Source organism: Impatiens glandulifera, chromosome 5 (assembly GCF_907164915.1).
Source record: "Impatiens glandulifera chromosome 5, dImpGla2.1, whole genome shotgun sequence".
In the NCBI taxonomy this organism is placed as follows: Eukaryota; Viridiplantae; Streptophyta; class Magnoliopsida; order Ericales; family Balsaminaceae; genus Impatiens; species Impatiens glandulifera.
The window spans coordinates 43,306,057-43,333,667 of NC_061866.1; the positions used below are offsets into that span (position 1 = coordinate 43,306,057).

The following is a 27,611-nucleotide window of genomic DNA, read 5'->3' on the forward strand; positions in this document are numbered from 1 at the left end:
ATCGTGGTGAATAACTGAAATCTGATATAGATTTATTCTCGATATTTGATCGGTGCCATTTCTTTGATATATTTTGGCGTAGACTACTTACAAAAATGATTAAATTTAATTAATTTAAAAATCCAATAAATAAATATTCAAAAATATTTTGAGAATTATGAAACTAAATAAACTCAAACAAAGAGCGACTTATTTATTTAGCATGTGAATTTGTAAAAACAACATAGAACAACTAATTAATGTTGACAATGAGTTGGATCAACACGAACTAGCACGATCTAATACGATATTGATATTGACCCCTCTATACCAACCGTTTTTCTAATTGTTGATATTATACCCTCAATACCAACTCTCAATACCAACTGTGAAAACGCGGTTACTATTTTCCGTTTGTTATTGTCATGTTTTTACTATTGGTTATTGTAAATTTAACTAACAAAGGAACCGATGATAAAAATATGTAACTCACTAAATCTCTAAGGGAAGTTTTTCATTTGAAATTAATTCTCCCAATAGTCCCATGACCACACATATCTAGTTGCGTATATGCAAACCAATTTACAATCAAAACAATCAGTTGGACATGACCTTAACCTCATCCAATTTACCAAGCTCAATCATAAAACATGGTTAAATGAATAGTAAAAATAACTATATACTAGAATTATATAATGAGTTAGGTCAACACAAACTAGTACAATCCAACACGATATTAGAATTGACCTATCTATATCAACCGTTTTTCTAGCGGTTAGTTTTACACTCTCAATACCAACCAGTGAAAAACGGTTCTTATTTTTCATTGTTAATACCATGTTTTTTTAATAGTGCTAGTCATTTGATACCAATAAATCATATATTAGTTAGAAATATATTTTCAAGAAATCTAATTAAATACGATGGTTATATCATTTTTAACTCAAATATTTAATTAAAAAAAATAACTTAATAAATAAAGTGATAAAAATAATTTTTAAGAGACTCGTCATAATAGTAAATGATAAACTCATTATAAAAAAGGGAAATTTTTATAATGAATTAGTTAGTGTCTTTCAATTTGTAATTTAACTAATTAACTCACAATATATAAATCATTCTTAAGTAACTTTCTTTTTTGGAAATGAATAATTATTCATCAAATAGTGGTTACTAAAGCTTTTAAATAGAATGGATGTAAAAATAATATTAATATATATAAAAAAAAATTATAATTTGACAGAAAATGTTATTTGAAAGAAAGTGATATTGGTATAAGATGTTATTTCTTATAATTTTTGTTTGATTTTGTAAAGTTAACATTATTCTTATAGTCTTTTATTTTTACTTATATTTTAATCCAAGTTTTTTCAATTAATACAAACAACAAGTAATTAAAACATTATTAATATATAAGTAAATATGACAATAAATACTATAAAAAGTGAGCATGCAATCATTCCAATCCAAACTTACATTATTAGTCGTTAAATATAAAGTGATCAAATCTAATGTTCCAGATGGTGTGTTCCACCATTTATCACATTCACAAAAATTGTTCATTTTATAGAATGAATCAAAATAAATGAAGAAAAGTCAACTTATTTTTGTGAAAGTACAAAGTGAAAAATAAATAAATCTGTAGCAACATATTTGATCCCAATATAGTCTCTTTAAGGCTAAAGAGAGCTTATCTTATAGGCTTACTTCTTTTAGATGAGTTTTTCTGAAATATAGTATTTCATAAGTAGATTTATTTATTTATTTTTGGTAATGTCAGTTTGAAAATTGAATTTCTTTTACTAGTTTATTGAGTTGTTGTTAAACTTTGTAAGTTTGGTTTATATTTTTGTACTTTAGTAGTAGATTAGTTTTGAAATTTGGATTGTGTTTAATTTCCTAAGTGGCTTTTTAAGATCCTCTAACTAAACAAATAAAAAAAAAAATTTAAATTATGGAAATCTTCGATTATGTTTGAATAACCCATAAAAGTTTAGGAATTTATAGGTTGCAATCTTAACCATTTATGTAAGAATTCAAATATATTTATATGATTTAATTAAAAGATGTTCATATTATTCAACAAGGCAATAATGAATTTTGCCTCTATCAATCATAAAAAAAAACATAATTTTATTTGAGTCAATCTAGCATTTACTTCCAAAAAAATTTCACAAACAAATAAATTTGGTCATTGTCGGTTTCTGTTTTGCAAAATTACATAAACATGCTATCATTTTAAAGTTGAAACAATCTTACCACATGCAAAATATGTCATTTCCAAACTTCTTAATTTGATGTTATGTCTCTAAAAGTCTAGTAACATTGATATATAATTTTTGCCTTAATAATCATAAGAGACATGTACAGTCAACAAAAATAAAATAAACTTTTACTTAGAGGTTAAAAATGTTACATGTTAAATGATAATGAATATTGGACATTTGGCTGGATGTAAATTAGATGCCTATTCCTTAACCAATCAACAAAACACTTATGTCAATACTTGATTTTAAAAAAAAAAAAATAACATGTATATAAAAAGTAGTTGTTTAAGCACAATTTCAAATCTTAAAACAAAATAGACTTAAAATGTGAGTTACACAATAGAGTCACCCATATACTATCATTTTTAAATAACTCAAATATTTAATTGAAGAAAAATAACATACTAATTGATCCAAGTGACAAAATAAGTTTTAAGAGACCGAATCTTTCATATTCGAGTTTTACTTGTAGAACATTATGTTAAAATCAAGATAACGTTACCTTCTTATCTAAAAAAAAAAAAAGAAGTTAAAGCGGAAATTTTTAAAATATCATTAACTAACTAATGATCTTATTTTGTTTTAACCTGAGTGTTATAAAATTCTCATATATGTCTACATTTCAATTTCAATTTCAAATTAAAGTGGCCATATAAACAGTCCAGTTCATGAATTGGCTGTTCTTCTGAACCAATCAGATTACAACTTCATTATTTTATTATTAAATGAAGCAGTTGTTAGAAAAAGAGATATCTGGAACCCTGATTAATATCCGGGTCAATGAAAAGCGCAAAGGAGTGAAGCTTCATTCATCTCACTCCGTTTTACATTAGTAGGCTGATAATTGCAATTCCGTTTTACATGGGTTTTATAATGTAAAACTGAACGAAGCTTGACAGTGTAAAACTAAATAAAGTTTGACTCATTTAAGTGAAGTTTGCTTTATTTGACTACTTAAATAGAAAATATTAATTATTTTATAATTTTGGCGCCTGTCAAGTAAATTTGCTTCATTTGACTCCGTAAATAAAGCATATTAACTAGTTTGTATTTTATATAATTATATATTAAATATAATTATATATAAAAATATATTTATTATTTTATTTTTGATGTATTTAAATTAATTTATATTAAATATGTCATAATTGATATAAGTATACAAATATAAAAACATACATAATTACTTTGTCAAATATTTAAATTAATTTATATTAATTATTAATTATTTTATTTGTGATATAACTTATTAATTATTTTATAATTTATATAATTATAAATTTATTTATAATATATTTAATTAATCTGTCAAAATTTATATAATTATATATATATATATATATATCAACATATTTTTAAATTTATTTGTAAGTATAATTTTTAATTTATTTGTAAGATATTTAAATGAATTTATTTTAATTTTTTTATAATTTATATAATTATATATTAAATATATATAAACGTTAATGTAAAATCACTAACACATTAATGTAAAAACCTTTATGCGTTCATGTAAAAACATTTATTCATTCATGTAAATCCTATTGGAGAATTAAAAAGGGTGAAACAAACTTTCTTCTTGTAAACCATACTGGAGAATTAAAAAGGGTGAAACAAGCGCTAATAAACGAAGCTTACTTCACTGGGTATTTACAACGATTATATGAGTGAAACAAATTATCTAGTGAAGCTTGCTTTACTATGTATATACATCGCTCATATGAGTGAAATAAGCGCTACTTATTGATGCTTGCTTCATTTTTATTAACAGAACTAATAAAAGTGTAGCGCTACTCTTTCGACAGGCCATGTCGCTGCCACCCTAATCGGTCACGATGCTGTTTTTCCAGTCAGACTCACCTCAGCCACTACGGTATGTCACGACATCCCTATCCGACCGCTCAAATCCCCAATAAATCGTGGACCATGGGACGAAATAAAATCGCAAATCTGACAGGCATTCGGAACCAAATTCTCAAATCTCTCGCCCTATTCCAAAGGCATGAACCTTTTTTTTTTGGGAAAACGACTTAGCGTCATTTCATTAAAAATTCCCAAAAACGGGAAAAAAAACCACGAGTTTAAGAGATCATTCTAGACAGGCCTAGAATGATTTTGAAGTCGTAACATTCTGAATAAAAGCTAAAAACGTAAATGAATTATCTGTTTACAATGCTTTCAATTCTAGTGAGTTTAAAAAAAGGTAAATTCCAGTTCCTGCAGATATTCCAGTTCTGCTCCGTGCTTGAAATTCCTCTCCACGTTCCCGCGAGGGCGCTGCAATCCGATACAATATATTTCCATAACTCGTCAATGCTCCTACGGGTTCTGTCATATACCCTTGCATTCCGTTCTTGCCAAATGTTATACACCACTGCTCCAAAGCCGCACTTGAACACGCTTGTTGCAAATCTATTTCCTTTGGCTTTGAGTAGTGCCGCTTCTTTGATTTCATTTCATTCGCTCGGGAAACTGATCAGCTCCAGGCTTTTATAGAATCTGTCCCAAAGCTCCGAAGCAATACAACAGCTCCCGAATAAGTGATCTATGGTTTCTTCATTTCCTATGCATAGAAGACAGCTCGCGTCCGGGATGCTCATATACTTACTGATACGATCACGTGTGCTGAGTCTTTCCTAGAAGGCAAGCCATAGGATGAACTGGTGTCGAGGGATAATCTTCGTTGACCATACAAGAGGAGCCATTCTAATTTCTGCGCTTTTTCCCGGATTACCTCCCATATTTTCTTCAATAACAGCTTCCCATTGTCCTCAGCTTTCCATTCATGAATATCCGGTCTGTCGTGTAGTTGTATGTTACTTATATGATCAAGTATCCTCTTTCCTTCTGGAATTCTTCTCAAGAGCAAGTTCCAATTCCCGTATTTGATGTCTCTGATTTTCGCTTTTGCGTAGTCCCTTCTGATACGAGTATTTTGAAACTGCTCCTTGTCGATGATAGGCTGGTTTTCAAACCAAGGGTCGTGCCAGAATAGAGTGCCTTTCCCGTCCCCTAGTCGGATGTCATAAAGATCTGCAATATCGCTTCTTAGTTTAAGAATCTTTTTTAGAGACCAGCTCATACCTTCGTGAATTTTGCAGGTCCAGATGCTGGTTTCGTGTTTCATAAATCTCGTATGCACCCATTTGATCCATAGTGACTCCTGATTGCGCTCCAAAGCCCACAAATGCTTGAAGGTTAGAGCCTTGTTCCACTCGATACAGTTCTTTAAGTCGATGCCTCCCTCGTCCTTCGGTTTGCAGAGAGCGGTCCATTTGACTTTCTTTCCTCCTCTTCCACTATTACCCCAAATAAAGTTTCTCATCAGTGTGTCGAGTTCTTTCATTACCTTCTTCGGAATGACCATTTGCTGCGCCCAATAGCCAACTATGCCCATAACCACGGTTTTGATAAGTTCGATCCTCCCTGCATAAGAAAGTTTTTTCGCTGCCCAGCCAGATATCGTGTTTTTTACCTTTTCAATCAGCGGCTTGCAGTGTGAGATCTCGATCTGCTTTGCAGTTAACGGAATTCCTAAGTACCTTATGGGAATTCTGCCTTCCTTGATGCCCATGATGTTGAAGATGTCCTGCTTTGTTTCGTCCTTCACGTCTCCATAAAATGCCACACTTTTGCTTTCATTAATAGTTAAACCTGTTACCTCAGAAAAGAACGTTAGTGCAGCCCTAATAGTTTTAATGGAATCAACGTCCGCGTGCGCTAGAATGAACAAATCGTCAGCAAAGCATAAATGTGTTACCTCCTCTACCTCATAGAATGGGTGAAAGATGTATGGACGATTCTTTCGGAACATCGCGAAGATGCTCTCAAAGATCGCCATGATAGCTACAAAAAGGTAAGAAGAGAGGGGGTCCCCTTGCCTTACCCCGTTTTCACCCTTGAAATAGCCTCTGTGGACTCCATTGACGCTAACAACAAAGCATGATGATGAAACGCATTGCATAATCCAATCGATAAAAATCATAGGAAAAGCAGAAACAACCAGAAAGTCTCAAATGGCTTCCCATCTAACAGAGTCAAAAGCTTTCTTGATATCTATTTTGAAAGCCACTCTCGGGGATATTTTCTTTTTCCCGTAGCCTTTTAATAGGCTATGCATGAGAAGAATATTATGAGAGATTGTCCTACCGGGGATGAATGCAGATTGATTAAGATTTATTATTTTTCCTATAACATTTTTAAAACGTTTAGAAATGATTTTTGAAATTACTTTATAAATCACATTGCAGCAGGAAATTGGTCTGAAATCTTGTACTTTCTCAGGTACCGCAGTTTTGAGGATCAAGGTTAGGACCGCTGTATTCCATTGCTTTAACATCTTCCTGTTTTTGAAAAACTCTAGAACCCCATCAGTAACATCTTTACCCACAACCGACCAATTATCTTTGAAGAACTGTGCATTAAACCCATCAGGACCCGAGCTTTTATTCCCATCAATACTAAACAGAGCTTCTTTAACCTCAACCTTCGTGACCACCCTTATCAACTCGCGACTATCTTCTGCAGAGATTTTCCTATCAATAATTTGATACAAGGTATTCAGGTGACTTTGATGCTGCTTTCTTGTACCCATAAACTGCTTATAGAAATCAATAGCCAAATCTTGGACACCCTTTTGACCCTGAACATATTCACCATCATCATTCTTCAGCTTGTACACATTGTTTCTCATGTTTCTAGCCTTGCATTTTCTGTAGAAGAAAGCTGTGTTTTTGTCACCCAACGAAAGCCAGCTCTGTCTTGATTTCTGTCTAACAAAATTCTCTTCAAGCAAACTCAGCTTCCTGAAGTTTTCAAGCGCATATATTTCTGTTTCATTGAGTTGTTCATCACTATCATCCCTTAATAACTTTTTCTGAACATCTTCCAGTTCTTCTCTAGTAGCCAAAACTCTATTGGAGATATTGCTGAACTTCTTCTTGTCAAAGCTTTGGAGATGATTCTTCAGGAGCTTAAGCTTCTCAGAAACCCTGTACATGTTGGAACCTCTGACATCTGTTGACCATACGCTTTCGAGGATACCCTTGAATTTATCATTATCCATCCAGAAATTGAAAAATTTAAAGAGCCTTTTGAACCTTTCTTCCTTTTCCCAGAACAATTTAATCGGGCAGTGATCCGATATACCCGGATTCAAAACATGAAGTTGACTTCTCGGAAATTGGTTAATCCAGTTCTCATTTACTAGACATTTGTCAATTCTACTTTTTCTAATTTGTTCATTCCCTCTCGTAGAAGACCAAATGAAGAAGTTCCCAGAATTGGTAGGCTCGATACAACCCATATCTCTGATGCAGTCATTAAATTCAATCATATCCCGAGTAATTTCAGATTCTGAGCTACGATCAGATTCGTTTCTAGTTACGTTGTAATCACCGAGGACAGCCCAAGATTTATCAATATCGATCCAGTTTCTAAGACAATTCCAGAGGAGTCTTCTGTCCGTGCTTGAGTTGCTACCATAAGGCATGAACTTGTCATGACCAATGAAAGGAGCGAGCAAATCATTTGCCAATTCAAAATCCGATTCGAGCAAGATTGGAACTCATTCGACAAAGCCGAATACTAGGAAATCATTATGTGGTTGGTTAATGTAATGAGGGAGTTCTACAAGTGCCATAAAACCTATGCCTACACTACACAAACAAATACAAATCGAACATGGCAAACCAATAAGGTTTGGGGAGAAAACGGGACAGCTAATGGAGGCAAGCTCAATGTAGATCCTAGTCTAAAAATTAAAACGCTCGAACACCCGCTCCAAATCGAACTCCCCCTAGAAATTGAAGAGGGATGCGTCAACGATTGGAAGCGAGTTGTCGTCGGTTACTTCATGGGCACCCACAAGGCCCCATTCCGAGCAATCAAGGCCGCCCTTTTCCGACAATGGAGCGAAAAGAGACTTAAAAAAGTCAAAGTCAACGACTTTAGCTATTTCTTCCTCACTTTTGGCATGGAAACCGAAGCCCAAGCCATTGCCGACTTAGATTTCACCTTCATGTTCAGCTTATGTTTCAAGCTCGCCAAATGGAATGAAGAAATGGACATCAATAGCAAACTGCCACAATCCGAACAAGTGTGGGTGAGACTAAGAAACATTCCACCACACCTTTGTAATACCAAAGCACTTGCCTACCTCACCAGACTCATTGGAAAGCTGCTTAAGCTCGATCCCGACTTTACTCGTTTAAACGAGTCACGTTTGCTCGCGTTTGCATTGAAATCGATTCAACGAGTACAAAACCGGAAAAATTCGAGTTAAGATGCTAGAATAAAAACATGGCTATCATTGAGGTCATGTACGAACAATCGGAAAAAGAGGATGGTGAAAAGCAAAAGAAACACGTGGTCACTCCCGAACAAGAGAATCTAAAGGTGGTCAAGAAATATTATATTGAAATCCTCAAAGCAAATGAAATCCACAATGAACACGTGAACGAGAACCAAACTGATCTCGATCTCACCGAGCCTAAAACCGAGGCCCTTTCCCCACTAATTAGGTTCGAAAAGCCCAACATCGACGTGAATGATAGCGAAAGCCAAAACATCTCAAAAACCATTAGCTACGAAACCAAAGAAAGCCGCAACGTTGTCAAAGAAACCACCTTAAGGGAAACAACTGATACGCTCAACTCCAAACTCAAGCCCAAAAGAAAAAAAGTGACAAGAGAAGCTAGCGAAGACGAAGAAGCCGGAACTCTATCCGGAAATATATCCTAAAAAGACCTAAGGATGACAAGAAAGAAGGAAAGAAAGAACAAGGGCAAAGACAAGAGAGACGAATCCGAGGAAATCAACCCCTATCGTCTTGTTTTAGTTGATTGATTGTTAGTTTCCTTCCTTATTCACTTTTGTACTAATGATTTCATGTCCATATGCGGTTCTTAGACAAAACTGTGGATTCTTTATGGCCATCGTGTGTTGACTTTGAGCATACTGTTGTAAGCTCAATTTCTGCTCTTGTACTCCTTTTATCCTTTTTGGGTCTTTTTAATTAATGGCGTAAGCCATTTCTCCAAAAAAAAAGTGAAACAAACGCTATCGAGTGATGTTGGCTTCATTTCTATTTACAACATTGAAGTAATAATTTAAATAAATAGAAATTATTCTGCTACACTTCCACTATTTTTTTCTCTCTTATCGATTTTTTAAACCCTAGTATGAATCTTCTCCGCTACAATCTTCTCGCAAAAATGAAATTTAATGGAGTGGCGTCAAATGTTCTTTATGGTCTTGGGGATGATGCTAATGCAACATTCCCTTGAAGTGTTTAGCGATTTCTCTCTTAGAAATTGTCCGTCGAGTTTTTTGTCTTCTTTTTGCAGATTTTGGTTAACAAGATCTGTAAGAGACATGTTCATCTCCTTTTTTTATTTTAATCGTCTTCTCAAAATGTCTAGATGAAACTGTCTGTTAACCAAATAAACCCTAAAAGATATTCTCGTATTTCTTAACAAGTACAATGTCTGCTTTCTTTAACAACTATTTCTTAACGTATCGGCACATTTGGCACGACTAACACATCTGGCACGTTATGCACATCGGGTTTGTCGCCTTACCTCTAGCGCGGTCGATGATTCGACCTACCTCCTACAGTTTGCTGTGACAGTCTATGTCTTGCTCTGGTGCATATGCGGTATGTTCCTTTGGTGTTGTGCAGATACAGATCTTTAGGGTGCAGGCCTACAGGCCGGCCCTAAGAATTTGGGGTCGTATGCAAATTTAAATTTTGGGACCCCTAAATTAGTAAAAAAAATTAAAATAAATTTTAATAATATAAACTGAGATATAAATGATTAATATATTATAATACGAAAATAAGAGATTAAAAATGAGATAAAAAGTTATATAGATTATATAATATATATTTAATATTAAAGGAGAAAAAAATGAAAAATTAAGATTAATAATATAATACTATTAAATATTAAAAAATGAGACCTATAAAAGTAGGGGCCCTATACAACTACATAGGTTGACTTACCCCAAGGCCGGCCCTAAGGTCGACTGCCCTTCCTAGAGACACGAATCTCGCCTACTGCAGCTGATCGAGTTGCGTTTCAAGTTCTAGCATCTTGGTGCAGGTGCTAGAGCAGTCCCTCGTTGAATAAGTGCATGCGTAGTTTATCCTTGATGTCTGTTGTTTTGCTACAGGTTGTGCTGTTGTTGTGTATTGTGCAGGCTGTAGTCTTTACTGGTGCAATCACAGTTCATCCCTACTGTTTGTGGTATGTTGTAGATGTTGGTTTTTCATCTGCTTGTGGAAGCGCCTGCTAATTAACTGTGTGAGACTGTGTAGGTGCGGTTGCTGGTTCTTATGCAGGTAGTGTGGCTGTTGATATTGACTTTCTAGTGCAGGTGCAAGTTTTTTTTTTCTTTTCAATTTTTTTTTCTGATTTATTTTATTACGAATATTATAGAACTGATCTTATTTTTGTCAAACACCAATTTGTAAATATATATTATTTATATATCACAAATTATGTCTATTGTTGTTCTTTTTTATACTGTCTTTTTTGTATTTTTAGCTTTATTTTTTTTTAACATTGCAGAATGCAGCTACATATCTGATAAATCTGCATTCTATTTAGATTTAACATGTTATGATTCTGTTTATCTTATTCAAAGGATTACATCGCTTAATCACTCTTTTATTGTAGATACCTATAATCATGATGGTTGTGGTGGAAGTTCCACGTGATTTTCTTATCCCAGCTGCTTCAACTATATCAACATCAAAAGGAAGAGGGTTGAGGTTCTTGGTGAACAAGGTGATACTTATGAGGTTTGGGTTGGATCTGATAGAAATAAGATTTGGGAACTACATTGGGCGGCACTGGAAACGGTCATTCGATTTCTGCAACCGTTTGGTTTCAACAATCCACGCTTGTTTGGCTGTTGCTCTTTCCTGTCTCTCAATTCAAGATTGGACCTGCCCAGCCTGCCCTTTCGCTTCTATGCCTTCTCCAATTCAGGGTCTTCTTCTTCTTGATCTATTCTATAATTTAATCTAAATCTAATCTACTCTAATGGGGATAGATACGAAGTCTTCTAGTAGTCACGCTTTCATACATGGTGTATGATATTCTTTGCTGGCTTTTTGAAAACAATCTAAAGATAGACAATTTCTTCCACCACCCTGTTTGCATTATTGGATCCATCGCAGGTTTCTCTACCAAATGGTATATATGTTGTATTATAGTGGAATCGTTTTTTGTTTATTTCGTAATTTGACTATTTTTGTGTGTGTCATATCTATATATATATAGGGTGGATCTGAGATGGTCATATAATTAAGTGTGGTTTGGAGGTTAGCCTTTGGTTTTATTCAATCAGCCAGCCTTGGTCTCTGATTTTGAGGTCATTATAACATATGATGAATTAATTGTTTAAAAACTATGTCAGCCATATTTTATGACTAAATCTTTATGAAAATCATACGTACATTTTTCTTATTAATAATTTGTAATTTGTAATTCCCCACCACACACATGCATACTACCTTACAAACAGCTAACCATCAAATTCAAAACACATCATCAATCCGGCCCCTTTAATGTGCACATGGATGAGATCATATATATATATATATATATATATATATATATATATATATATATATATATATATATATATATATATATATATATATATATATATATATATGGGTCGTCTAAGTAGCCTCGTGATATAGTAAATGATAAACTCGTAATTTATAATGTTTACATTTAAAAAATAAGAGGGAAATTTAGAATGAATTAGTTAATTAGTTTGTAATTTAACATAATTCACCCACCAAATTATTGTTAAGTAACTTATTTTGTTGTTGTAAATGAAAAATTAATTATTTATAAAGTGGTTTTTACTTATGCTTTTAAATGGAATGGATGTAAAAATAATATTAATATATATAAAAATAATATTAATTTTTTTACAATGCGACAGAAAATGTTATTAGAAAGAGAATGTTATTGATAATAAAAGGTTAAAATAATATATTTTATTTCTTACATTTTTTTTGTTTAATTTAGAAGGTTTACATCATTCTTATAATCATTACTTTTGTGATCGTTTTTTTTAAATGTCTAAAATCGACGATTTTGAAAATCTGGGACGCCTTTTATGTTTTGAAAAAATATATCGTTTTGAAAAAAAGTCAATTGAGAGGGGAATTAATTTAAGGTTGGAAAGATTTCAAGTTTTAAAACTAAGGTTTTATAGACGACTTCATAACTTATATTCCTATAAAATCTGGAAGAGATGAAGAGATTTTTTTTAATGAGAAGTCGTCGTAGGCTTATTTTAGATTTTTTCAATTTAATTATCCACACGACTAAAGATTTGTCACCTAATTTATAAAAAAAAAAATAGGAAATTAAGAAAAATGAATTCGACGTTGGGTTACGTGTGAAAATTTGTTTTTTAGATGTTATGTCCCACAACGCCTCTAAGATTTCTATTAATTTATTTTGGTCGTTTTTAAAATTTATAATGCTTTACAATGTTTAATAATTTAAATGCTACCATAGATTCACATAAGTCACAAACTTATATAAATTAATGCCACAAAACCCAAATGAAAAGCATAACCTAAACAAGACAAAATATATAAAAAAAACATGCACAAGGACCGTGGTTAACCTCCATGGTCACAAAACCTAATTTTAACCGAGGTGTGAACCCAACTCAGTCCTAAGGTGCATCCTCGGTCGAGCAGCATGCAGTAGCGGTTTTGGGTCCCAAGTGTACAACAACGTCAATCCCTGGTCAGCAACATCGGTTTCGGTCATCGGGTGCAACAAACATTAGTCTTTAGTCCTTATCGTGCAACAACGTCGATCCTTAGTTAGTAGTAAGGGTCCTCGATCCTCAAATACAACAAACATTGGTCCTCGGTCCTCAACAACATTCATCAGTTCTGGGTTCATCAGGTGCAACCATGTCGGTCCCAGCCTTCAGCAACAGGTGCATATCGTCGGTCTTGGTCTCATATTGGGTACAGAAAACATGACTGTCAACAAGTGTAGGAACTCTCGCTCATGGATTAACATCGGGTAAAGAAACGTCCAGTAGCATGTCTATCAATCGTAATAAATATAATTTCATTTCAGTCAAAATCTAACATTTATTTCCATAAAATTTATACATACAAATAAATTCGGTTATTTATGTTTTGCGAAATTATTACCACATTCAAAATATGTCGTTTTCAAGCTTCTTTATTTGATGCGATGTCTCCTTCTATATATTACATCAAACCCAATAATTTTGATATATAAATTTTGCCCAAATAATCATAAGAGTCATGGAAAGTCAAAATAAAAATAAAATGAAGTTTGCTTACAAGTTAAAAATGCTACAGGTTAAATGATAATAAATATATTTGGACATTGATTGGTTGGATGCAAATTGGATGCCTATTTAAATATTCCTTCTTAACCCATCAACAAAACACTTATGCACATACTTTTTTTTTTTTAAATGATATGTATATAAAAAAATATTTGTTTAAGTACAATCTCATATATTAAAACAGAAAAAACTTATAATGTAAATTATACAAGAGTCACCAAATATTTAATCGAAGAACGAATCTTTCATATTCAATTTTCACTTATAGCGAATTAAGTTAAAATAGAGATAATGTTAACTCCTTTCTCCGAGAAGAAAGACAATCATCTTATTTAAAAAACAAAAAAAAGAAGTTAAGCAAATAAAAGTTTAAATTGTTGTTATCAACCAAAATATAAAATATCATTAACTAACTAATATTTTATTTTGTTTTAATCTTGGACATATGTCTACATTTAAATTTCAAATTAAAGTGCCCATATAAACCTGCTAACAATTTCAATTCAATACAATTCTTCCCTTTTCTTCTCAAATCACCTTAGAAACCCCCTGTTGAAAACTAGGAAAGATCTCTTCAACATTATCATGTTCAGAAAAAAGACACAAACAATTCATAATCGTACCAGTAATTTCTTTGTCAAGACGAAACCCCTCAGCTGCCATCCGTCTAAGCAAACCAATTATTTCTTCCTTTTCACCCATCGCAAGAAAACCGTTTAGCAAAGAATCGTATACAGCAGCAGTAGGACCATAACCGCAAGCCACCATCCTCTCGAAGGTGGCTTTTCCCGCCTGCCAATGTCCTAATTTCATAAATCCATTTACAAGTGTTGAAAAGGTCACAACATTAGGTTCCACGCCCATTTGAAGCATTTCCTCGAATAATTGTTCCGCCGATTGTAGATCATTCGCTCTTAGAGTTGCATGAATTATGATATTGAAAGAGAAAACATCCGGTTTACTGTCTGTTTTGCTCATCGCTAAAAAGAAACCCTTTGCCTCCTCCAAACTACCTTCTTTGCAGAGAATTTCTAGTAACTTGTTGTAATGACGAGTTGCAAGCAGAATTCCACGATTCGTCATGTGAATCAAAAGACCTTTCGCAATGTTCATCATTCTCAATCGGCAGAATCCATTTATCAACGCTGAATAAGTGTATGAATCCAGAACTAATCCCATTTCAAGCCCATTCTTCAATAACTTCATTCCTTCACCAACATCTCCTTTCTTCAAATGAGCATGTATTAGTATATTAAGAGGAAATATTTCTCTCATGTTCATTTCACGATGAATCTCCATCGCTTTCTTTAGACGACCTTCTTTACATAGCCCGTAAATTAAAGCTGTTAACAATAGATGATTTGGCTCTACACGATTCTCGTCTTTCAACATCAAAGATACTAACCTCACCGCCTCATCAACCTTCCCATTCTCGCAAAGCCCCCAAGCTAATGAATTGTAAGAAACAATGTCGATTTTATTATTATTCGCTTTAGTCATTCTTTCAAAGACTCTTAAAGCTTCGGTAACCATACCAGATTTACAAAATCCATTGATTAGTGAAGTATATGTTATTTTGTCTGACTCTTCACCATTCTCCTCCATTAAGTCTACTAACCGCATGGCATCCATAGGCCTTCCATCTTTACACAGCCCATCGATTAAAACGTTATAGATTACCAGATTCTGTTTTATTCCTCGGTGTGACATAACATTGAATAACTCGCTAGCTTCCTCCCATCGCCTCATTTTGCAAAGATGCTGTAATAAACTTGAATAAATGAATGTGTTCGGTTCAACTCCTTTTTCCAACATCATATCGTAAAGTTTCTTTCCCTCGTCGAAATTCCCAGCTTTGCAAAATCCATTTACAAGTGTACTGTAAGTAATAACATCCGGATTGAGGCTCTTAAACTTCATGTCATCAAACAAATCCATTGCTTCTCCCATTCGACCCTCTTTACAAAGTCCGTTCATAAGAGTGTTGTAAGTAAGAACATTCGGATTGAGGCCCTTCAACCTCATGTCATCAAACAAATCCATTGCTTCTCTCATTCGATCATTTATACAAAGCCCGTTCATAAGAGTTGTGAAAGTAATAACATCCGGATTGAAGCCCTTCAGCTTCATGTCGTCAAACAAATCCATTGCTTCTCCCATTCGACCCTCTTTACAAAGTCCGTTCATAAGAGTTGTGAAAGTAATCACATCCGGATTGATGCCCTTCAGCTTCATGTCATCAAACAAATCCATTGCTTCTCCCATTCGACCTTCTTTAAAAAGCCCGTTCATAAGAGTGTTGTAAGTAAGAACATTCGGATTGAGGCCCTTCAACTTCATGTCATCAAATAAATCCATTGCTTCTCCCATTCGACCCTCTTTACAAAGCCCGTTCATAAGAGTGTTGTAAGTAATGACATCCGAATTGAAGCCCTTCAGCTTCATGTCATCAAACAAATCCATTGCTTTTCCCATTTGACCCTCTTTACAAAGCCCATTCATAAGTGTGTTGTAAGTAGAAACATCCGGATTGAGGCCCTTCAGCTTCATGTCATCCAACAAATCCATTACTTCTCCCATTTGACCCTCTTTACAAAGCCCATTCATAAGAGTGTTGTAAGTAGAAACATTCGGATTGATGTCCTTCAGCTTCATGTCATCAAACAAATCCATTGCTTCTCTCATTTGACCATTTTCACAAAGCCCTTTCATAAGAGTGTTGTAAGTAATCACATCCGGATTGAAGCCCTTCAGCTTCATGTCATCAAACAAATCCATTGCTTCTCCCATTCGACCCTCTTTACAAAGCCCGTTCATAAGAGTGTTGAAAGTAATCACATTCAGATAGAAGCCCTTCAGCTTGATGTCATCAAACAAATCCATTGCTTCTCCTATTCGACCCTCTTTACAAAGCCCGTTCATAAGAGTGCTGAAAGTAATCACATCAGGCAATACAGACCCTCTGCACCATTCATTGAAAACCTTTACAGCTCTTGAAGTATCACCATTTCGACAAAGTCCATTTAAAACAACATTTATACAATATGTGTTAACTTGAAAACCACACTTCACCATAGTGCCCAACACTCCAAAAGAAAAATCGGGCTTATTTGAATGCAGGAAAAACTTGATCAGAACTTGCAATGATATGATACTGCGAAAAACTTGAATACCCTTCATCTTATTGTAGACATTGATAACCATGTTATACTTCTTCGACTGTGAAAATGTTTTTAAAAGAAAATCGCATGTTGATTGAGAAGGCAGGGTGTGAATTTCAACAGCTTGATTAAAGAGGAGCAAAGCATCTTCGAGTCGGGGACTGGATTTACCACATAATGATCTAATTTGGGTTTCTGTGTCATTGAAACTTGATTCTACAGTTGCTGAAGATAAGCATTTGGTGTGAGGACGAAACAAGAGATAGCAATTGCTGCAAAGTTGCTTTCTAATAACCATTTCACTACTTTCTCAAAATGATTTACCCAGAGAGTGAAAAAACAGTGAACGGAGACGTTTACCGGGTAGATGCCATTCTTTCCCGTCGCCGCCGCCGTCCAAACTCGGGAACGGAACTGAGTCTCCGACCGAATTACTGCAGATAACTCGTTGGTGGATCGAGATCGTTGTTCAATTCCTCGTAGACCAAACCCTAGCCAGGCATTTCTCCAAATATTCCTGAAATCTTAACAGTCTTTGTTAACTTGCTCCTCTCTCTTTTTCCTTCGAGCTAAAATTTTTCATTTTCTTTTCAAAGTGTATTTTTTTTTACCTTAAGTTACTATATAATGTCTAGTTAAATCTATCGGACAAAATAAATGATTTTTTTATATTATTTAATCTTATTCTAAACTCAATTTTTATTTATTCCAAAATCAAATTATATAATCATCTTTATTTTGGTAATACAATTCTTTTTTTTTATCTCTTTCTAGATTTAAGAATTTTCACCATCAAAAAATACATTCTATATGTATTTATTTTAAAAAAATACATATATAATCTATTATAAATAATATAATGGATGATTTAAGTGGCCTAAGAGTTCAGTTAATTTTACTCTTGTTAAAAATATTTCACGTTAAAATTTGCGTGTCTTTATATCATGTTAAATGCTTAGTTGATTGAACACGGATAGATTTATAAATGTGACACTAAATAGAAATAATCATTTATATATTATTATTTATGTGATTTTTTTTTTATCAATAAGTGAGTTTAGAGTAGAATATATTTCTTTTGCTTGTTTATACTAATGGAGAGAGTAATATCAATATAATGTTTATTTTTTAATAGCGGTTAATGAAATCAAGAAGATAAAACTAATAGAGAAATGAACTTTATTATGCAATAAGGATAATAATGTTTTTATTCATGTAGTGAAAAGATGAATGTGAATGGTCTATTGAGCAAATTTTAAGAGTTATATACTCATTAGAATTGCAACAATAAATTGTTTCTAATCAAGTAGACGATAAATTTGATGTAACAAGATAAAAAAAATATATATCAGACTCATGGTTGGAATTAGCTGATAGCCAAAGGATGACATGATCTTTGTTGAGTTCCTCTAGATCAATGGTAAGTTAAATTTGCAAGGTAAGAGCTTTGGACAATGATTTCATTGGGTTTAAGAGTAAGAGGGTGGGAATGGCTGAATATTAGTACCGGCCGATTAAAAAAACTAACATAGTTAACGAAGATTCTGATTTCAATTAAATAAGATGTTATGATTACACTATGATTGCTTTTAATGTGTCATATAAAGACCATATCTTTAGTACGCGTTAATCTATATATATATAATGATGCTTAATTTTTAAAGTGTTCGGATTGTCGGGTCGAGAGTTGTGGTTAATTTGGATACTTGAGTCAGATTGTGGGTTGACCCGCCATTAAATTTATAACGGTTAAAAATAAAATTAAAAATACTAGAGGTATATTTCGAACTTGCAACCTAACAAAACAAGTACAACTCTTTAACCAACTAGATTACAAAGACTTTATATTTTAAATTCAACACCAAATTTGATAAACGCGAGACGTTTTAATATTAATATAAGTTCAACTTTTTAACCTACTAATATATATATATATATATATATATATAAAATGATGTTGAGTAAATGGATACTTGGGTCGGATTGTGGGTTGACCCACCCATAAACTTAAAACGGTTAAAAATAAAATTAAAAATGTTATCCGTATTTTTTTTTCACGGTTTTTTATATTATTAATCGTGCAAATGCACGGGCTAAATGCTAGTATTATTTAATAATATTGCAGAAAAATTAATTAATTATATATATAATAAATGCCATTTTATATATATACAAGTTGGTTTAGATATACATATTTCATCAAATTTGGGATTTAAGGTATCATATACCATTAGAAACATATTTATCTCATATAACTTAAAAACTTTGTAAATGAAGTTTTTTCTTTTGAAAAACAGCTTAGTGCCATTTAATTTAAAAAAATTTAAAAGAGGGAAAAAAATACAAATATTTAAGATCAGATCTAGACAATTTCTAGATTTGACAATGAAACAATAATTAAATTACAGACAACAACAATCAATTAACGCCTACCGCGTTTTTACTTTTATTCTACTTGTGACCTTCTCAAATGAAATATCCCATATCTGGCAGAGCTTTCTATTCTCTTCAATCCTTTCGATTCCTCTCCAGGATTGAATGAGTGCATTTCTATCTGAAGTTATATCTCTCCAAATATTTCCAGCGGTTCTACTTCTTCCACTGCGAGTTTTGAATTTTTTTCTTTCCAAATATTGTAGATTACTGCTCCAAAGTAGCATTTTAACATACTTACATAGAAGGATCTTTGTTTTGCTTTATTCTTCATCCACTCTTGGATTTCTTCCCATATTCCTGAAAAATTGATAATGTTCATGTTTGCAGCATACATCCTCCAGATTTGTATAAGAAAAGAGCACTTCCCAAATAAATGATTTATGCTTTCCTCAACTCCCGAACATAGGACACGGTTGATATCAAGAATGTTTATGTATTTTTGAATTATGTCTTTTGTTGTCAACCTTTTCCTGTATACCAACCAGAGAATAAATTGGTGACGAAGAATAATCTTTGGAGACCATACCACATTATGCCAATTAACTCCTATCCTCTTGTTCTAACCATTTCCCATGTCTTTCCTGTAATAAACTTCTCATTATTTTCAGTTTTTCAGCATATTTGAGTTGCTTCTGCCTCATTAGGTTTAGATTTATAAATTAAGTTATATTTATTAAATTAAGAAAAAATATGGATATGAGATTTAGTATATTCATATTTTTACTACTTTGGTAAGCCTGAAATTCAATCAATACTAATTTAATTATTGTTTATTTTTTCTCTTCATATCTCCTTACTTTTAAGGATAATTGGATATGCATCTTAAATATGGATATTAAGCATAATTTGATCCCTAATTTTATATATCATTTTAAAAAAAGGGTTCTTTACAAATATGTTGTCAAATTAAAACCATCATTGATTATCATTCCAGAAGAACAAGAAATTCTAGTAAAAGATTATGATCAAAGATGGTAGAATTGGATGAACTATCTTCCCTGCCAGGCATTAATTGATTTTGGAACTAGTGATATTGAATTTGCAGCCTTCTCCAACCTACATGAAACTTGAGAAGTCATTATCATCACGCAGAATAAAAGCGTGTTATTAAGAAAGGACAATGGAAACAACATCAGAAGGATGCAGACCTAGTTATTTCTTGTACAACCTTCACTACATATACATAGGAAGAATCTGTCTCCAAAACTTGACCTCCCAACACAATTTCATCTAGAATAACATGCACCAGTAAAACAGTAAGTCTGTATATATGAAATATACAACAAAGTTTACTTAATCATAAGTCTGTATTGTCTCGAATAATGTGACTTCTTTCAATAACGAGTTCATTTCTATATATAAGTGAATATATTGAGCTTATGCAATGGCTACATAAAACGAAGAAGATGATAAAAAATTCTTCAAAAAAGTACTTAGAAAATGTGAAATCAAGAATGAAAATCTATAACAATGTACCTTGCATAAGATCTAGCATCGCTAGTTCATTTTCGTAGGTATCGAATACAAAGACAAAGTACAGTGTTGCAAAGGTCTTGCAAACAAGCATAGTATCCTGCAATAATGGGAGTATAATATCAACCTCTACATCCAAATCAATATTTTGGATCTCGTTGCTACCGAAATGAAGATGTAATATACTAACTTGATAATCATAGAATTTGACCAGACGAGGCTTGCCTTGAACATTCATCACTATCACTGCTCGTATCATTCTCTCAAGCTTTTCTCGTGACGTGACCTATAAATCCAGCGAATTTCAGATTTCGAACAAGCCTGAAAATGCAATCTCAACATTCAAAATCCTTTCATTGGCAATCCAACTTCAATTTTTCTTTTTTCTTTTGATAAACAACTTCTATTTCTCTCTCTCTATTCGTCGATTAAACTCAAATAATAATAAAATGCAATTACTAACTATAAATGGTCTTGTCGCGAGATGCAACCGCATTCGCGAGACGCACCCGCATTCGCGAGACGCACCCACGAGACGCACCCACATTCGCGAGACACACCTGGAATCCATCGCAACAGAGACATTTAACCAATCAATCCCTAAACCCTAAACCTAACAAACAATGCGTTCAAAAAAAAGAAACAACAAGTGAATGACAAATGAAGCATACCAGTAGCAGCGGACATCATGGTTTCCTGCCTTCGCTGGGATTCCGACGTCGTCGGGGATCCGTCTTCTTTTTAGAGAGGAGGAGAAGGGAGAAGACGTGAAGAGAGAGAATAGAGAAGAAAGAAAAGAAAAGAAAATGGGAAGAAATTGATTTTTCTTAATTATATAGTAAGGGCATTGTGAATATTTCACAATGCACTCAGTTGCGTCAGAGGTTGTGTGACACAACGGGGGTATTTTTGTTAAAAAAAAAATAATTGTCACCAACGCATTTAATTTTATGCGTTGACACTTATAGCAAATAAGGTCATTTTTAGAGTCATTTCGAGTTAGAGCATCATATAGTAATTGAGTTATTCTTAACTAATGAAAAATTATAATATAATATAATATAATATATTTTAATTAGAATAATTATTAAATAAATACCAAAAAAACTAAGTCATGATATTTTAGAATAAAATATTTTAATTTTTTAAAATAAGATTAACAAATTTAATTTAAATTTGAAATAATCAAATAAAAAAATCTTTACTTAAACTAATTAAAAATATTATTTATTTGATAAAGAGTTGCTAATTGATTTTTAGTTTAAATTGTGAATAAAATATATGCGTATAAAACGTATTTTTAACTAGAGTTTCATTTTGTTTCGTAGTTTAGTGATATTCGAGAAATGTACGAGTTAAAAACGATATCCACTTTATAACATCAAACTACAGGTTTGATGATTTCGTTTGAGGTCTGTATCCTTTGATCCAAGGGCATGGGAAGCATCTTATAGTTCCTAAGATCATTTAGAACATCATCCTGATGTGTAAACTTTTCAACTTTTTTTGAATACCTTAGAATTTTTTTCCCATTCTCATTCGATCGGGATGAGGTTCCATTCAACCAAAATATTTTTTCATAAAAAAACTAGTTTATGATTTTTAGGTTTTAATGATGTGTAAAGAGTTTATCGATAGCTTTCTTATGCTTCATATAGTTGAATGAAACTAAAACATGAACACTAGTTGTTCATTTTGACCAATTCAATAACTGAATTTTTTAGGCGTAGGGAAAATAATCACCGGAGTAGAGTGATCATGTCACATTTTTAAAGGAAGTCTAAAGGTGAAAAAACAACAAAGTTCTATCTTTGAAAAATCAAAGACATCTTTGAAAAATCAAAGATGGATGCGGATGTTTATCCATTCCCGTCGCGAGGAAGACGAAGATGCAAGGTGAAACGACGTCATCTCGAGCTTCCACGTTTGAGCATCAAGGGAGGGCCAAAACGACGAAGCTTTGGGCGCAGCGGACCATGGGCGTTCCTTCAGTGCTCAGGCGTTCCATCTACTTGGAGGAGACGGTGTTAGAGCATCTGTTTGGTGATCTGTTGCTTTATAATTGTGTCTTCCTCCATTTAACGGGTGACACTGTGTGTTCCCGAGCGTTGGATGATGATCTAACGCTCATCTGATGGCCATGGCTTTTGCTGCATCGATTCTTTCGAATTTCGGCCACACAAGATCACAAGTGATTTTTCAGCCTTGGAAATTATTTGAAATTGATTTTTTAATCCTTTTTGCTTCATTTTCAACCTACACAATATATAAAATCTTTTTAATAAATATGACATTTATTTTTTCAGTTTATTTTATTTTATTTGTATATTTTTGGGGTTTATTAAATAATTTATTTTGGAGAAGAGGGATACAACATTTATCCTAAATTATTTATTTTAATCACCTTAATTTTCTTAAAATTAATTCGAGATAAAATAACATTTGTCCCAATTTTATTTATTTATTTTCTTGGCATTATCTTAATTAATTGGGATTTAATTATCACAATAATTAATACGATTAATTATTTAATCCTGTTTTGGCCTTATTTTAATTTATTTTGATTTTATTTTATCAAAATAATTATTTAAAATTTATAAATTGGGTAGGTAAAATTTTGGTGCTTACTAATATAAATTGTAATTTTTTCCACACTAATAATATAAAATATATATTTAATTTGATTATTTTGCATTAGTATACTTATCTGCCAAATGAACATTTTGATGTTATCTATGATAAACGAGAACCTTGTACTCAATCGATGAAGAAGGTAGAATGAAACTATAGTTGTGGCTAGGGATGACAATGGGGCGGTTCGGGGCGGGGAATGCAATTACCATCCCCGCCCCATTTTAATTTCAGAGATTTTTTTAATACCATCTCCGCCCCGTTCGGTTTTTTTCGGTTTCAGGGAATCTCGTGGGGCACCGTTAATAATTTTTATTTAAAATAAATAAATAAATATTATACAATAAAATTATATAAACCAATTTTTTAATATAATATATATTATAATATATTAAAATTTTATATTATTATAAAGAAATAATTTTAATACTCTTATAAAATATAGTAAATAAATAAATATATTGATGATTTAATATATTTAATTATGTTTATGGTATTTGGGGCAGAATCGGGGGGAAAACGGGGTGGGGTGGGGTGGGTTGGGGCGGGGGACACAAATACCATCTCCGCCCCATCCTCGTTCGGTTTCGGGGAAAAACCGTCCCAAACGGGGCAATTCGGTTCGGTTTTTACGGGGCGGTTTTAAATTGCCATCCCTAGTTGTGGCTACATACATCACACCAACAACCACAGTGGAGATGAGAGAAGTATCGCCACAAAACCCAATTATTTTGAAAAAGATTAGAGCATAAAATATAATGACATTAACTTCGACAGGCTTTTGAATATTGAGACGAGGATGGACGTTATCAAGTGAGGTCAATGCTAGTGCTGCAACATATTTTTCCACACCTTTCTCGCCTGCTCAATAGATGCCATGAGATTATTACATTACTAATCTACATCCTTGCCCCTTAATCGGTAGAACATGTGTTAGAAAAAAATAGATCTATATGGATACGACAGGAAAAATAAAGTTCCACAAACGATTGTATCTAAATGAACATGTTTGAAACTTATCGAGATAAAGTTGAGTCGTGTTGGGCACTGTTCTTAGAGAGATTTCGCCTCCTCTAGTAGATTACTCGTTGCGGTAGGATGTTAGTGACGCTCCCTCTCAAGATTCAACAACTCTTCCAGTTAATGCCGCAATTTGCTTAACGAGGCTTATAGGATAATAGCTTTGGATGCTCTCGAGAATGTGGATTGTTCTTTTTGAAAAAGTATATCTATAATCTTTTTCTACCTCTAGTATATATAGATATATAAAATATACTGACAAAACGTTTTCAATAATTGATCACAATTATTGCAAATCAATCACACAAACTAAGAGATTAGTAACGATAATTAAATATCTTAATTGATCACAATTAATTCAAAATCAATCACACAAATTAAGAGACTAGTAACGGTAATTGAAGATTTGATTTTGGCTGTTAATATACGTAAATCTTTAATTTGAACGTTATAATTATTTCCATAATTTAGGATGATTAAAATTAAAATAATAATTTAGAAATAACTATTATTAATATTTATCCAACAATCCCCACATATTTCAAAATTATTTAAAAAAAATATTTTTCTCGAGAGCGCAAAAATTTAATGCATCAGTGCTAGTGTCTTTTAGACTATGAACTAATACTTAGAAAAATAAGTAAAGACTCACAGAAATGTCGGTTAGATTAGAACCTCTATGAACCTCATTTCAGACGTGAATCAGTGAACTTATTTGTCACATTAATTTCTCTTCCAAAGTTATCCGTCGTGGTGTGACACATTTTGGCCTTGCGTCGATCCTGCATCTCGTGAGAGCTCTAGAAAGGCTGTCTAACTTTCATAGAAGCGGTCCACCTCTATTCTCACATAAGTGAAATCTATCAAGTGTGTACTGCAGTTAAACACACCACTCACGCATGAGCTATAGATTCATTAAGAGTTTAGACTCATCCTCTTCCATTACAGTACTCACTATCTTAAACCATATGGATGGATTGCTTATAAATATTTGGGATAGTGTCTCACAAACTGACAAATGACTTGGTCTTACCCATATGAACCTACAATATGTGAAATAATTCACGTACTAGGTTGGGTTACTATCATTCTGAGTTTCGTTTGTAGACATTAATCCCATCTCCCTCGATGTATTTCTCACTAGCCTCGAGCTTAGTGGTTTGGTCAGAGGATCCGTCAAATTCATCTCTGACCTTACAAAGTTTAGTGATATCACTCCATGTTTAATCAGTTGTTTCACTGAACAATGTCGCACCCGCATGTGTCGACTTTTTCCATTATAATTATCATTATTGGCTCTACCAATGGCTGCTTTGCAATCACAATGTATCGATATAGAAGACATGGGCTTTTTCCATAAAGGGATATCTGCTAAGAGATTTCTAAGCCACTTAGCCTCAATACCTGCCAAATCGAGAGCAATAAACTTTTACTCCATTGTAGAACGTGCTATACAAGTCTACTTTGCTGATTTCCAAGAGACAACACATTTTCCTATAGTAAATATGAATCCACTTGTAGACTTAATCTCATCTGAATCAGAAATCCAGTTAGCATCACAATAACCCTCAAGTACGGTTGGAAAATCACAATAGTATATACCAAAATCTATAGTTCTTAAAATTCTATTCAGTGCAATCCAATGATCTTTATTAGGATTCTGAGTGTATCTACTCAATCTATTAACTACATATGCAATATCTGGTCTCGAACAATTCATCATATACATGAGACTCCCAATTATTTTAGCATAATCAGATTGATAAACATTATTTCCAGTATTTTTCTTTAAGTGTAAATTAGAGTCATAAGGAGTAGGGGTGTCAAAAATGAACTCGACCCGCCAACCCGACACGAGTCGACCCGGAGAATATTAGGTTAGGGTTTTCGGGTTTTAATCATTTCAGGTCAGACCCAAAATATAACCTGCAAAAGAAAATTGGGTTGGATTGGGTTCGGGTCAACCCGGGTTGACCTGAATTAAAAAATCAGGTCACACATCAACCCGAACCCACCTAATATATTAATAAAAAAATAACTTGCCTACCTTACAAAAAAAACCCTAACCCTAACGGGTCTAACCCATATCCTTAATTTCTATTCTTTTTCTTCCTTCTGTCTTTCTCATTATTCCTTTTCTTCCATCTTTCTCACTTCTCTTCAATATACATCCTTCTCTAATTTTCATCTTTTTTAATGTCTTGAACTCCGCTAGTATCCAGCAATAAAATGAGTTCACAAATTAATCTTGATCTTGAGGAGGGTAGTGTGGAGGGTTCACCTATGACAAATTTAGATGCAAATAAAGAAACGTGCATTGATTCCCAAGATCAAGCCTCCAAAATTGGTATCATAATTTCGTTGTGTAATATTTATTTTGTGAAAATTTTGAATTTTCTAAACATAATTATTATGTTTATGCCAATTTTATTATTTTGTATTTAAATTAAAGTATTATTATTAAGCAAAAACTTATTTCGGGCTAGTCGGGTTAGTTGGGTTGGTCGGGTTGGTCTGGGTTCGGGTTCGGGTTTGTTGTTTTCAGGTTGGTTCAGGTTCGGGTCGGGTTCGGGTTGAAAATTTTGTTATAATGCACCTCCTTCAACCCGGCTCGAACCCACCCGACTCACTTGAATTGACACCCCTAATAAGGAGTACAAACAACTTTGGAATCATACATCTCAAACTTTTTCAATAAATTTTCAACAAAATGTTCTTGAGATAATTTATATCCTTTGTCTAATTTTGCAAGCTTTATTCCTAATATCATATTAGCTTCACCCGAGTCTTTCATTTCAAAATTAGAACACAAATAGTGTTTTGTCTCAATTATTTTTTCTATGTTAGTACCAAAAATAAGCATTTCATCTACATAAAGACATATGATAACACCACACATATTTTCATCAAATTTATAATAAATACATTTTTCAACTTGGTTAATCTTATAACCACCATTAATCATTGTCTTGTTAAATTTCTCATGTCATTGTTTAGGTGCTAGTTTAAGACCATATAATGATTTTATTAGTTTACAAACTTTATTTTCAGTTTCATGTACTATAAAACCATCAGGTTGTTCCATATAGATTTCTTCATCTAAATCACCATTAAGAAAATCTGTTTTTACATCCATTTGATGTATTATCATCATTTTAAAAATTGAAGCAAGTGCTATCAGAACTCTAATTGAGGTTATTCTAGCAACAGGGGAATATGTGTCAAAGTAATCTATGTCTTTCTTTTGTCTATAACCTTTAGCTACCAGTCT

At 33.0% G+C, this 27,611-nt stretch overlaps 1 protein-coding gene across 4 annotated transcripts in view; it reads right to left on the reverse strand.

Annotated features, from left to right (window-relative positions):
- LOC124940362 (pentatricopeptide repeat-containing protein At1g63080, mitochondrial-like) overlaps positions 1–17,355 on the reverse strand; it is a 32,502-nt gene extending 15,147 nt beyond the window's left edge. For 2 of the 4 annotated variants that reach the window (XM_047480874.1, XM_047480871.1), the window contains exon 1: positions 15,785–17,355. In XM_047480874.1, the coding sequence (XP_047336830.1) occupies positions 15,785–17,078 (1,294 nt within the window). In that variant the 5' untranslated portion in view covers positions 17,079–17,355. The remainder of the gene's footprint in view (positions 1–15,784) is intronic. The other 2 variants (XM_047480873.1, XM_047480875.1) reach the window with 2 other exon arrangements.
- Positions 17,356–27,611: the final 10,256 nt, after the last annotated feature.